The following is a 12,734-nucleotide window of genomic DNA, read 5'->3' as shown; positions in this document are numbered from 1 at the left end:
CAGGGACAGACAGGCAGAGAGTGGCAGGGTCAGACAGGCAGAGAGTGGCAGGGACAGACAGGCAGAGAGTGGCAGGGACAGACAGGCAGAGAGTGGCAGGGACAGACAGGCAGAGAGTGGCAGGGACAGACAGGCAGAGAGTGGCAGGGACAGACAGGCAGAGAGTGGCAGGGACAGACAGGCAGAGAGTGGCAGGTGTACTTTAAGCAGTGCGAGGTAGTAAAAATGATGGATGTTGAAAAAGTGCACACTCATTCCTATTGTGTTTTTGCGAGGGAGGGTGAAAGTGAGAGAGAAAGAGCGTGCAAGAGAGGGGGAGGGGGATAAACTCACTCAGGTTGTGGTTGTCCTTCTTCTGTCTCTCTTTGGCCATTGCACGGGTTTCTGCATTGACAAAAACAACAAGCAATGAACTAACACTGTCCCCAAAGTGTGTATAGTAAGTGTGATTTCTGTATATAGTTTGGGGTCATAGAGTTTGAAAATCATGTTAGAGGCTCACTTTAACCAAATTCATTTGAGATTTAGTTTATACATGGATACAGTATTTCCCCCAATCGTTAGTTAATTATCTTAATTTACGAATTGAATTCAAACTCAGCACAAATTACATTAAATCGTCCCCTCACTCTAGAGAAAAATATACCCCTGGTAGCCATGTATTTGGAACTATCTAATCCTTCTGGTTTTAGTCTGCTGGTTTCCATTCGTTCCTTAGCATCTGATTCAGACCTGGGAAACCAGGTGGGGAAAACATTTGGCCTGCAGGTCTGTCTCTGATTGGTTACCATGTTTCTGAAAGCTGTAAATGTCTGAGAGCTGTCTGCTTGTTTGCTGTGTCTAAGCTCGTCTCTGATTGGTTGCCGTGGCTGTGATTGGTCTTACCCGTCAGCTCTCGTTTGATGGCCAGGTTGGCAGGGCAGGAATTGCTTGTCATTGCGATGGATTGACCGGTCATCCCAGGGCCCGTGTACACGTCCAGGTGACTGCTGGACAGAGGCAGCTGGGGAGGACACACAAATCAGAATGAGCAACACAACCTACATTTCACTCTATAATCTCAATAAGAGTATTTAGGGTGACTCTCTTTGTGAGATTGGAATCCAGGAGAAACAAGACTATCAATACATTTGTCCTAGAAAATATTGTAGGGTTAAGCAGGGGTTATATGAATTACTAGTCAATTAATCTATCATCAAGTTCAATGAAGAATGGGTTCAAACAATGAACCAAGCACATCCTTTAGATGGAGAAACGATAGTTAGATACAGTATACTGTCCTTACCAGACACCCTATTTTCAAGGCAGTTAGGGCCCCACTTTAAGCCCTTGTGGTTGGGTGATTGCCCGATACACAACAACATTCAGAAAACCATGCATGAACAAAACCTAGGAACATCTTAAAAACAAGGCTGGAAACCTCAAGGGTCGAGGCCAAACTCCTTTTTCCATAAACTTCACTGAGATCACCCTCAATTACCTTAGAGAGAGCGAGACAGAGTGAGAGTAGACAGAGCGAGAGAGAGAGAGAGTAGACAGAGCGAGCGAGAGAGAGAGAGTAGACAGAGCGAGCGAGAGAGAGAGAGTAGACAGAGCGAGCGAGAGAGAGAGAGTAGACAGAGCGAGCGAGAGAGAGAGAGTAGACAGAGCGAGCGAGAGAGAGAGAGTAGACAGAGCGAGCGAGAGAGAGAGAGTAAACAGAGCGAGCGAGAGAGAGAGAGTAGACAGAGCGAGCGAGAGAGAGAGAGAGTAGACAGAGCGAGCGAGAGAAAGAGAGTAGACAGAGCGAGCGAGAGAGAGAGAGAGTAGACAGAGCGAGCGAGAGAGAGAGAGAGAGAGTAGACAGAGCGAGCGAGAGAGAGAGAGAGTAGACAGAGCGAGCGAGAGAGAGAGAGAGAGAGTAGACAGAGCGAGCGAGAGAGAGAGAGAGAGTAGACAGAGCGAGCGAGAGAGAGAGAGAGAGAGTAGACAGAGCGAGCGAGAGAGAGAGAGAGTAGACAGAGCGAGCGAGAGAGAGAGAGAGTAGACAGAGCGAGCGAGAGAGAGTAGACAGAGCGAGCGAGAGAGAGAGAGTAGACAGAGCGAGCGAGAGAGAGAGAGTAGACAGAGCGAGCGAGAGAGAGAGAGTAGACAGAGCGAGCGAGAGAGAGAGAGAGTAGACAGAGCGAGCGAGAGAGAGAGAGTAGACCGAGCGAGCGAGAGAGAGAGAGTAGACAGAGCGAGCGAGAGAGAGAGAGAGTAGACAGACAGCGAGAGAGAGAGAGTAACAGAGCGACGAAGAGAGAGAGAGAGAAGAGAGAGCGAGAGAGAGGAGAGTAGACAGAGAGCGAGAGAGAGAGTAGACAGAGCGAGCGAGAGAGAGAGAGTAGACAGAGCGAGCGAGAGAGAGAGAGTAGACAGAGCGAGCGAGAGAGAGAGAGTAGACAGAGCGAGCGAGAGAGAGAGTAGACAGAGCGAGCGAGAGAGAGAGAGTAGACAGAGCGAGCGAGAGAAGAGAGAGAGAGCGCGAGAGAGAGAGTAGACAGAGCGAGCGAGAGAGTAGACAGAGCGAGCGAGAGAGAGAGTAGACAGAGCGCGAGAGAGAGAGTAGACAGAGCGAGCGAGAGAGAGACAGAGCGAGCGAGAGAGAGTAGACAAGCGAGCGAAGAGAGTAGACAGCGAGCGAGAGAGAAGTAGACAGAGCGAGCGAGAGAGAGAGTAGACGAGCGGAGAGAGAGAGGACAGAGCGAGAGAGAGAGGAGTAGACAGAGAGAGAGAGGTAGACAGAGCGAGAGAGGAGAGTAACCTAGCGATAGAGAGAGAAGAGAGTAGAGAGAGTAGACAGATAGAGAGAGAGAGAAGAGAGAGAGTAGACGAGCGAGAGAGAGAGAGAGAGAGAGAGAGAGAGAGAGAGAGAGAGAGTAGACAGAGCGAGAGAGAGAGAGTAGACAGAGCGAGAGAGAGAGAGAGTAGACAGAGCAGACAGAGCGAGAGAGAGAGAGAGAGAGAGTAGACAGAGCGAGAGAGAGAGAGAGTAGACAGAGTGAGAGAGAGAGAGAGAGAGAGAGAGAGTAGACAGAGCGAGAGAGAGAGAGAGTAGACAGAGCGAGAGAGAGAGAGAGAGAGTAGACAGAGCGAGAGAGAGAGAGCGAGAGAGAGTAGACAGAGCGAGAGAGAGAAGACAGAGCGAGAGAGAGAGAGAGACAGAGCGAGAGAGAGAGAGAGAGAGTAGACAGAGCGAGAGAGAGAGAGAGAGAGAGAGAGAGAGAGAGAGAGAGACAGAGCGAGAGAGAGAGAGAGTAGACAGAGCGAGCGAGAGAGAGAGTAGACAGAGCGAGAGAGAGAGAGTAGACAGACGCGAGAGAGAGAGAGAGTAAAGACGCGAGAGCGAGAGTGAGAGAGAGAGAGTAGAGAGAGCAGAGAGAGAGAGAGAGAGAGAGTAGAGCACAAGAGAAGAGAGAGAGAGAGAGAGAGTAGACAGAGCGAGAGAGAGAGAGAGAGAGAGAGAGAGTAGACAGAGAGAGAGAGAGAGAGAGAGAGAGAGAGAGTAGACAGAGCGAGAGAGAGAGAGAGAGTAGACAGAGCGAGAGAGAGAAGACAGAGCGAGAGAGAGAGAGAGAGAGAGAGAGAGAGAGAGAGAGAGAGAAGACAGAGCGAGAGAGAGAGAGTAGACAGAGCGAGAGAGAGAAGACAGAGCGAGAGAGAGAGAGTAGACAGAGCGAGAGAGAGAGAGAGTAGACAGAGCGAGAGAGAGAGAGAAGACAGAGCGAGAGAGAGAGAGAGAGACAGAGCGAGAGAGAGAGTAGACAGAGCGAGAGAAGACAGAGCGAGAGAGAGAAGACAGAGCGAGAGAGAGGGAGAGTAGACAGAGCGAGAGAGAGAGAGAGAGAGAGTAGACAGAGCGAGAGAGTAGACAGAGCGAGAGAGAGAGAGAGTAGACAGAGCGAGAGAGAGAGTAGACAGAGCGAGAGAGAGAGAGAGTAGACAGAGCGAGAGAGAGAGAAGACAGAGCGAGAGAGAGAGAGAAGACAGAGCGAGAGAGAGAGTAGACAGAGCGAGAGAAGACAGAGCGAGAGAGAAGACAGAGCGAGAGAGAGAGTAGACAGAGCGAGAGAGAGAGAGTAGACAGAGCGAGAGATAGAGTAGACAGAGCGAGAGAGAGAGAAGACAGAGCGAGAGAGAGAAGACAGAGCGAGAGAGAGAGAGAAGACAGAGCGAGAGAGAGAGAAGACAGAGCGAGAGAGAGAGAAGACAGAGCGAGAGAGAGAGACAGAGCGAGAGAGAGAGTAGACAGAGCGAGAGAGAGAGAGAGCGAGAGAGAGCGAGAGAGAAGACAGAGCGAGAGAGAGGGAGAGTAGACAGAGCGAGAGAGAGAGAGTAGACAGAGCGAGAGAGAGAGTAGACAGAGCGAGAGAGAGAGAGTAGACAGAGCGAGAGAGAGAAGACAGAGCGAGAGAGAGAAGACAGAGCGAGAGAGTACAGAGAGAGAGTAGACAGAGAGAGAGAGAGAGAGAGAAAGGGAGAGTAGAATAGACAAACGAGCAGTCAGTGTCTCATGAGTTTTATGGCATCATATTGTGGGTAACCCTGGTTAGCCCTCTGAGCCAGATCAAACGTTATAAACACACAGTATGTTACATGTGTAGTGACTGGCTATAAAGAGAAGATAGCAGAAGATCTCAGGCCAATATCACACCTGGAAAATACTGCCTCTGCTCTGACATACACACAATCATCCCTTCTCTCTTATCTCTGTATGACTTGATTCAATTCAATTCAAGGGCTTTATTGGCATGGGAAATATGTTTACATTGCCAAAGCAAGTGAAATAGATAAACAAAAGTTAACAATAATAATGAACAGTAAATATTACTCACAAAAGTTCCAAAAGAATAAAGACATTTCAAATGTCATATTATGTCTATATTCAGTGTTGTAATGATGTGCAAATAGTTAAAGTACAAAAGGGAAAATAAATAAACATATGGGTTGTATTTACAATGGTGTTAGTTCTTCAATGGTTGCCCAAATCTTGTGGCAGCAGGTCCAAAGTCTTGTTGCTGTGATGGCACACTGTAGTATATCACCCAATTATTTGTGGGTCTGTGTAATCTGAGGGAAATGTGTGTCTCTAATATGGTCATACATTTGGCAGGAGGTTAGGAAGTGCAGCTCAGTTTCCACCTCATTTTGTGGACATTGTGCACATGGCCTGTCTTCTCGAGAGCCAGGTCTGCCTTCGGCGGCCTTTCTCAATAGCAAGGCTATGCTCACTGAGTCTGTACATAGTCAAAGCTTTCCTTAAGTTTGGGTCAGTCACAGTGGTCAGGTATTCTGCCACTGTGTACTCTCTGTTTAGGGCCAAATAGCATTTGAGTTCTGTTTTTTGGTAAATTCTTTCCAATGTGTCAAGTAATTATATTTTTGTATTCTCATGATTTGGTTGGGTCTAATTGTGTTGCTGTGCTGGGGCTCTGTGGGGTGTGTTTGTGAACAGAGCCCCAGGACCAGCTTGCTTAGGGGGCTCTTCTCCAGGTTCATTTCTCTGTAGGTGATGGCTTTGTTATGGAAGGTTTGGGAGTAGCTTCCTTTTAGGTGGTTGTAGAATTTAATAGCTCTTTTGATTTTGAAAAGCAGGTATTGGCCTAATTCTGCTCTGCATGCCTTATTTGGTGTTTTATGTTGTACATGGAGGATATTTTTGCAGAATTCTGCATGCAGAATCTCAATTTGGTGTTTGTCCCATTTAGTGAATTGTTGGTTGGTGAGCGGACCCCAGACCTCACAACCGTAAAGGGCAATGGGTTCTATAACTGATTAAAGTATTTTTAGCCAGATGGTGCTGCAGACTGTTCTGGTGCCCTCGCTCGTTGATATATACGGTGAAGAGGGTGGGGCTTAAGCTGTATCCCTGTCTCACCCCCCGGCCCTGTGGAAAGAAATTTTAAAACGCACACTTGTTGTTTGTGTACATGGATTTTATAATGTCGTATATTTTCCCCCCCAACATCACTTTCCAATTTGTATAGCAGACCCTCATGCATGAGCATGAGAAGACTTTGCCTTTGTTTTGGTTTGTTTGCTTGTCAATTGGGGTGTGAAGGGTGAATTATGTGGTCCGTCGTACGTTATTAATGCCTAGCCAGATGTAAAATGGTCCTGTTTTGACTAATTTAATAGAGTGGGTTAGATCTGCTCTATACCAAATTAGCGTAAGCCCTGAGTCTCTTCCCTGTTTCACACCTGGTAGTTTGATGGTTGGGACTACCAGCTCTCTGTAACCTAGAGGGCAACCAGTGGGTCCGTCTCCTCTCTATACCATGTTTCTTGTAGGATGACAATGTCTGTATTTCCAATTGCTTTGATGAAGTCTGGATTCCTGCTCTTTAGGCCAAAGGCAGATGACCTTGTACATTCCATGATGAGATCGTAAAAGCTTTGTGTTCCATAGTGTCTAGTGTTGGTTTTGTGTGGTTTAGGTCTGGACCATCACAGTAGGTGTGAGTAGAGCATGTTGAGCATCTGACACATACCTCTTGGGTTGCAGGGTGGGGCTTGGGCAGGTGTAATAGTGGGGCTTGGGCCTGTTTCTCTGCTCACGGCCTGGGCATACAGTATGTCCTGTTGTCATGTTGAGGTCATTGCCGCAGTGTGCGGGGGGCATGGGGTGGGCAGAAGGGGCATAGGTCTGATATGGGGGAGCCTATACAGGGTGTGTCCAGGGTTTGCTTGGTCTTAGCTGGTTGGGGTGTGGCTGGTGATGCTGTGGTCTGGGTGTAGGTCCTTCGGGTGGGGGGTCTTGCAGGTCTGGGTGTCCGTTGCTCTGTGGCTCCTGTGTGAGGTGCTGGGGCTACGGTTGAGGGTGACGTCCTTCAGGGTCCTGGCAAAAGTTGGGATTGCTGCCTTGTAGTGGGGGACCTGGTCGTAAAGGCTGTTCAAGTCCAGGGTGGAGTGGTGTGGCAGGGATAAGTTAGGTTGAGGCACAGTCTGGCAAAATGCTTGCATTCACCCACTGTCTGGTGGCAGGTCAAAGTCTTTTTGTGGATTCTCTGACCCCATCTGTAACCCAGCATCTGTGTGGAAGACTAGCGGTGTCCTCTGTATAAGTTGTATAGACGTTGTTTAACTTCTGAAGCAGTCCCTATGGCTACTACTAGTCAACGTCCCTCATGAGGGATTGGTGATGAAACGTGCTGGTTTACAATAATAGAAAAACTTGAGGATGTGGATGAATGTCTATTCTACAATACTAATGAGGCTTGACAGATAAGAGAGCCAGATACCTTATCATTGAGACAACTGAAGTGCAGCCAGGTCTCTCACACACATAGTAAAACTACAGGCTATGTGGATCGAGACCTCAGATCTACACTGATCAAAAGGAAATCCCATCATCAGTAGGGTCTTCCTCTCCTTTATCAAACCAGGGACATGCAGTTAAGTTAGGTGAAACCCTCTCCTCACCTTGTCCCTTCCTCACCTTTCCTCGCCCCCTCTCAACCAAAATGCTTTAGTCTCAAACCACTCACTCTTGCTGTCTCACATCGCCCACACACACACCACACACACACACACACACACACACACACACACACACACACACACACACACACAGAGAGAGAGAGAGAAACGATCCATTTTATAACAAACTTTCTCTCACACACATTCAGACCCAGGTCAGTCATGCTTAGTATTCTCTCTGCGGCATTCCCAAGATTTCCTTAAACTCCCAGATTTCACAGAGTTTACCACGATAATCCTGGTCACAGATTAGCAGATGAGTTTCATTCATCAGGGGGAAAACTCTGTGTTTAAGAAAAGCTAACGAGGCGAGAACCTCCAAAAACAGAGAGGAGATGTGTAAGGTAACTAACATAAGACCTGAGGGATCTCATTATACACATCTCAGCAGAGCACAGGGACCTTGGCCTGACAGACAGAGAGAGACCAAGAGAAAGAACAGCAGAACTATTTAGAGGCCTGTATATTAAATCAGACTACACCAAACAAAAAATACTAGCACATCTGGGGCAACATTGTAGCAACCACCATCAATAGTCCATCCAGAGAGCTGCATTCATGCACGGAGCCACTATCACACACACACACTATACCACTGTCCCTGTGTGCAAATCAAAGTTCCATATGGCTCAACTTAGCTCCCTGAGAGCCAATCAATAGTAAAATAATCTAATCAATGACTATGAGATTGAGTATAATCACACACTGAGTAATCAAGAGCCAATCAACTGAAGCATGAGCACCAAGAGATAAACCCAGAGAATGCCATTCTATTCCACTCAGATGCATTGTGCATAAACACACACAGAGAGGGGCTGAGGGAGCTGGGCCAAAGAGAGGCCAGCAGCGACCTTCATGCTGGACAATTAACATCCTATTGTGTGTCTTATCTCTTATGGCCGAGCGTGTCCCCCACTGGAAGTTTGCCCACAGTGGTAGGGCTCAGTTCAACCGCTACCATATCAAAGAGCTGCTCCCTCTCAGCCTCCAGCCCCAGGCGCCCGAGGGCTAGGCTCATCTCCTAATCAGAGACCTGATGCTGGGAGTTAGAGCTGACCCCCTGCCCCGGCTCCAGCCCTCACCAACCCCAGAGGGGGGTGCAGGGGGGCATAACTCTCCTAACTAGCCTGCCTCAATACTGACCAAGATGGGCGAACAAACACACAAACCTTATATTCCCCAGCCACACATAGATCACACAAATGCACACACACAGTAAAACGCAAACTTCTTACCAGTTGGATCTGTTCCCCGTCTATCATCTCCACGATGGCATACGTCTTATTCATCTCCTTCATCCTTCCTTCTGTGGGCCTGTGCGCTCTCACTCTCTTACTCTGTCTCTCACACACTCTGTCTCTCACACACTCTCTCTCTCTAACACTCTCTCTCTCTAACACTTACTTGCGCACTCACTCCAGCCCTCAGAGACTAACCTCCGTCTCACCAAATCCCTCTCTCTTCTACCTCTCCACACCGCTTAAGTGAACTTTCCCCTAACTGGACTTTCAGCCTGTTTTTCCCTCTCACAAATGACCCTCATCCCCTGTTCCCCTCCTTCTCCTCCTCCTCCCTTTCTGAATGCCTTGTAAACAAGTTGAACTCTAACTGGTGGTGGTTTAATTGTTAATTCGGAGCCATTCCTTTAAACACAGAGCTCTGTGCTTCTGCTCTAAGATGGACACTCTTGGACCACTGCATTTTTTTAGGACTACGAATGCCTATCTTGGTCTCTGAAACCACAGCACTTCACGTCAATAATTTAAATCAATTAAATACTTAGATTCCTTTAAGCCAACTGAAGGTTTCCCCTGGGGTGGGAAGGCGGCAGCAGCAGCAGACAGCTGATTGAAGCCACTATAGATCAGCAGTTATTCATTAAACACTGAGGAACAAACAGCCACAGGCCAAATGCCCCCCAGTCAACATCAAATATCAGCCATTTGGAAGTTTGGGAAGTTTCATGCAACAGCAGCAACAACAATAACAGTAGCAAAACAGCAACAGTAGTTTTAAGATGGGACACAAACACACGGAGGAGCCTGTAGCTAAGAAGGAGGGATTCTGATAAACGGAACAAGGAGTCTCTTTCTCCTCTGAGCCCAGTCACAGCCTCAGTCCTGATGAGTCGGCATAATCACCCCATTGACTCACACAGGGAGGGGCGGACGTGGACCAAAAAAGACAAGAGGGGGTAAGACAGGGGTTAGAGGTAGATAAGGATAGAGGGATGAGAAGGGTAACAGGGGGACACACTCAGATATTTCACATTAAAATGTCTGTCAAACGAAAATCAACGACTGCAACGTTATACAAACCAGACAACTCCTCTGTTGAAGAAACACACAAGGAGTACTTTTAACAATATTCACTTCATTTTACAAAAACACTCACATGAAGAACAGTGCAAATGCAAAGTTGGGTAACAGAATGACGGTTTGTTCTGTTTGTGCCGTCATTCTGTTACCAAACTTTGCATAGGCACTGTTCATGTTGATGTATTTTTGTAAAATCTTCAGTGGAAATTGTTAAATGTAGTCATTGTGCATAGAGTTGTATGGTTTGCTTGACTTTGCAATCACTGGTTTTGGTTTGACATACATTTTAAAGTTAAAGATCTGAGTGTCAGTGTCACTCAGTTACTGTGGAATTGCCCTAAAATATAAGTCTTATCTCAACACCCATTCACGTAACCCACCTATTCCTTTACGTAAGCATTTCAACCCAGTTCAAGTGTTCAACCTTTGACAATCCCACCCAGGTGAAAATGCTGTTCTATAGGTAAGTAGTGACTGTATGGTTTAATACTTACAGTGTTGGACATCTGAAGAGGGTCAATATACTGCTGGATGTCATCATAGCTCGACTGCATGCTGATGATGTCATCGATGACCTCATCCATCTGTGCCAACAACGAGGGAAAAATTGTTAATATACATCTACATTAATATACATTTAGATCAGTGATACCAGACAATATATTCAGACAGACTAAGGCAGCCATGTTGTGCATAGAGAGACGATCAACTTTATTATCACATAAGATGTGTTTCTTGCAGATACTGTAGGTGCTATACATTGGTGGATAAAGTGAGTTTCCTATATAATATGGAATGCATTAACACTGAAGTGTGAAACAGCTCTCTGAAAAATGTGTTAGAACAGACAGGAAGTGAGAGGATCAACTCGGCTGAAAATCTGATTCCGTCCAGCAGGTGGCGTTTTTCGTTGTTTCGCCCACCATGCAAGGACTTTTTGTATGGAGGTCAATGAGAGAATGTCGAATTTGGTCAACAAAGAAATGAATAGCTTATTTGCTACATGAGGTTCATTCAGACATTTTTATCTAATAGAAGTTTCGTAATGCTTAAGTTGTTACGAGCGTACTGATACAAGTTGGACGTGTCATTCCGGCAACTTTGAGAAAAAAACCGTAATATCGGAGTTGTCTGGAGATGGCTATGCATATTCATGGCATAAGGCTAGTAGCATAGCATCTCTCTCCATTGAATACAGGCAACCTCCATCTCCAGACAACGCCAATATGAAGTGTTTTTTCTCAAAGTTGCCGTCAACAACCCTCATTGAATATTCAAAAAAGGATTACAATAATGAGACGTGTCCACCAACCCAAAGAAAGGATAGGAGGAAGCTAGACAGCCCCCCGTGCCACTTTGTGGACCACAACTCCCATTGTTTAGGGCGGAGAGCCCTCTATCTTGTCAGTATATCCATAATCTTTGGTTAAAATGAATTATGACGACGGTCACACTTCCTTTGGATAGTCCCGACTTTCCATTTGTAGATGCTCTTCAGATGGTCATACTATCAACAAACTATCTGTTGATAAGCAACTACTTGCTAAGGTTAGGTTAAGAAGAAGGGTTAGGGTAAGGGTTAAGTTCAGGGTTAGAATAAGGTTAGTAGATAATCTGTAGTGCATCTTCAGATGGACTATCCAAATAAAGTGTTAATATGATGACTTGTACTATACACTTATCATTAACTTTTTATTGAACTTTCATTGACCACAATAAGCTTATCCTTCAATCTACAATATTACACCTTGGTTGGACTGCAACACACAGTACGTAATGGTCTATGTTTCTCTCTAACAGGATGTGAAATAGGTAACGTAGAGATGCGGTGTTGCAAAGGTGTCCATATTTATTTAAAAGTGTTCAACACTGATAGCCGGCGATGAATATTTACAAGATTAACAGATAGACAATAGACTTACTTGTCAAACAAAATAAACTACACTAAGCCTAAAACAGGCTTACGCTGTCGCTTCCATAGCTATTACAGGTTGGGGGTAACCAGGCTCAAGCAGTCACCAAACCCAATCTACCCAGAAACACCAAAACATGCACTTCTATCCTCTAAGCCCCTCCCTGCGACATATCCATGTCCAATGACAAGTAACCACATAACTGGTATACAAATGTAACCGGCTTACTCATAATGACCCCATTACATACATCCTGTCTAAAACAGACGTGACCACTTTCATGTACACCCTGTTAAACAGTAATTCTTACATGAATGGAACCGGCGAATGACGGCAACCCAGTAACATATAGCGGTGCACAAAGGAGCGCACGCTCCTGCCCCAGACAGGACACAAGGAGCACCGACACAACGTGGGAAGTATGAACAAAGGAAAGCATTAACAGAATGAAACAAACAGAGTCTCTAACTCGTGAGTGTTACGATGAATCTGTGCACAGAAACATCGTTTCACTCTAGAAGGTTAGAGACAGGAAAATAACCGCAATTTGTGTCAAACCGATTACATGAAAATAACTTTCCATACAAAAATGTCCCTACCGAACTGGGCATGAACTATAAACAGTAACTTACTGCTTACAAAGGAGCTGAAGAATAATATAGTAATGTGCAGTATAAATCTTCTAGAAAGAAATGGCAAAATGCATAAGAGAAATAGCACGCTATTTCAATATAGGGCCTAATGGCAGATTAGACAGTGTGCATAAATCCACATCGTCACAGAGGACTAGAGCCTTTCGGCTCAGCAGTGTTGGTTAACTGTTCTGCTAACTGAGCAAGAGTTAAGGTTAACTAACGGTTCTGTTGTTTGTCTCTTGTAGTTGTGGGATGCACTTCTGAACTCTGCAGTTGGTGGTCTGCTCAGGTCTATAGAAGATGCCGGTGCAGTTAAGCTGCATGCGTGTGTGTGTACCAAAGTCTGTGGGGTTCAAAGGGCCTTGCAG

At 46.1% G+C, this 12,734-nt stretch overlaps 1 protein-coding gene across 3 annotated transcripts in view; it reads right to left on the bottom strand.

The window, feature by feature from the left end:
* Positions 1-333: 333 nt before the first annotated feature.
* LOC115188645 (transcription factor EB) overlaps positions 334-12,734 on the bottom strand; it is a gene marked incomplete at its 3' end in the record, with an annotated part of 30,304 nt that continues 17,903 nt past the window's right edge. For all 3 annotated transcript variants that reach the window (XM_029747377.1, XM_029747378.1, XM_029747380.1), the window contains 3 exon segments: positions 334-384; positions 886-1,003; positions 10,313-10,402. In XM_029747377.1, the coding sequence (XP_029603237.1) occupies positions 334-384; positions 886-1,003; positions 10,313-10,402 (259 nt within the window).

This window comes from Salmo trutta, unplaced genomic scaffold, assembly GCF_901001165.1.
Source record: "Salmo trutta unplaced genomic scaffold, fSalTru1.1, whole genome shotgun sequence".
Lineage (NCBI taxonomy): Eukaryota > Metazoa > Chordata > Actinopteri > Salmoniformes > Salmonidae > Salmo > Salmo trutta.
Note: the sequence above shows the minus strand (reverse complement) of the source record. Positions and strands in the feature narration are given on the sequence as shown.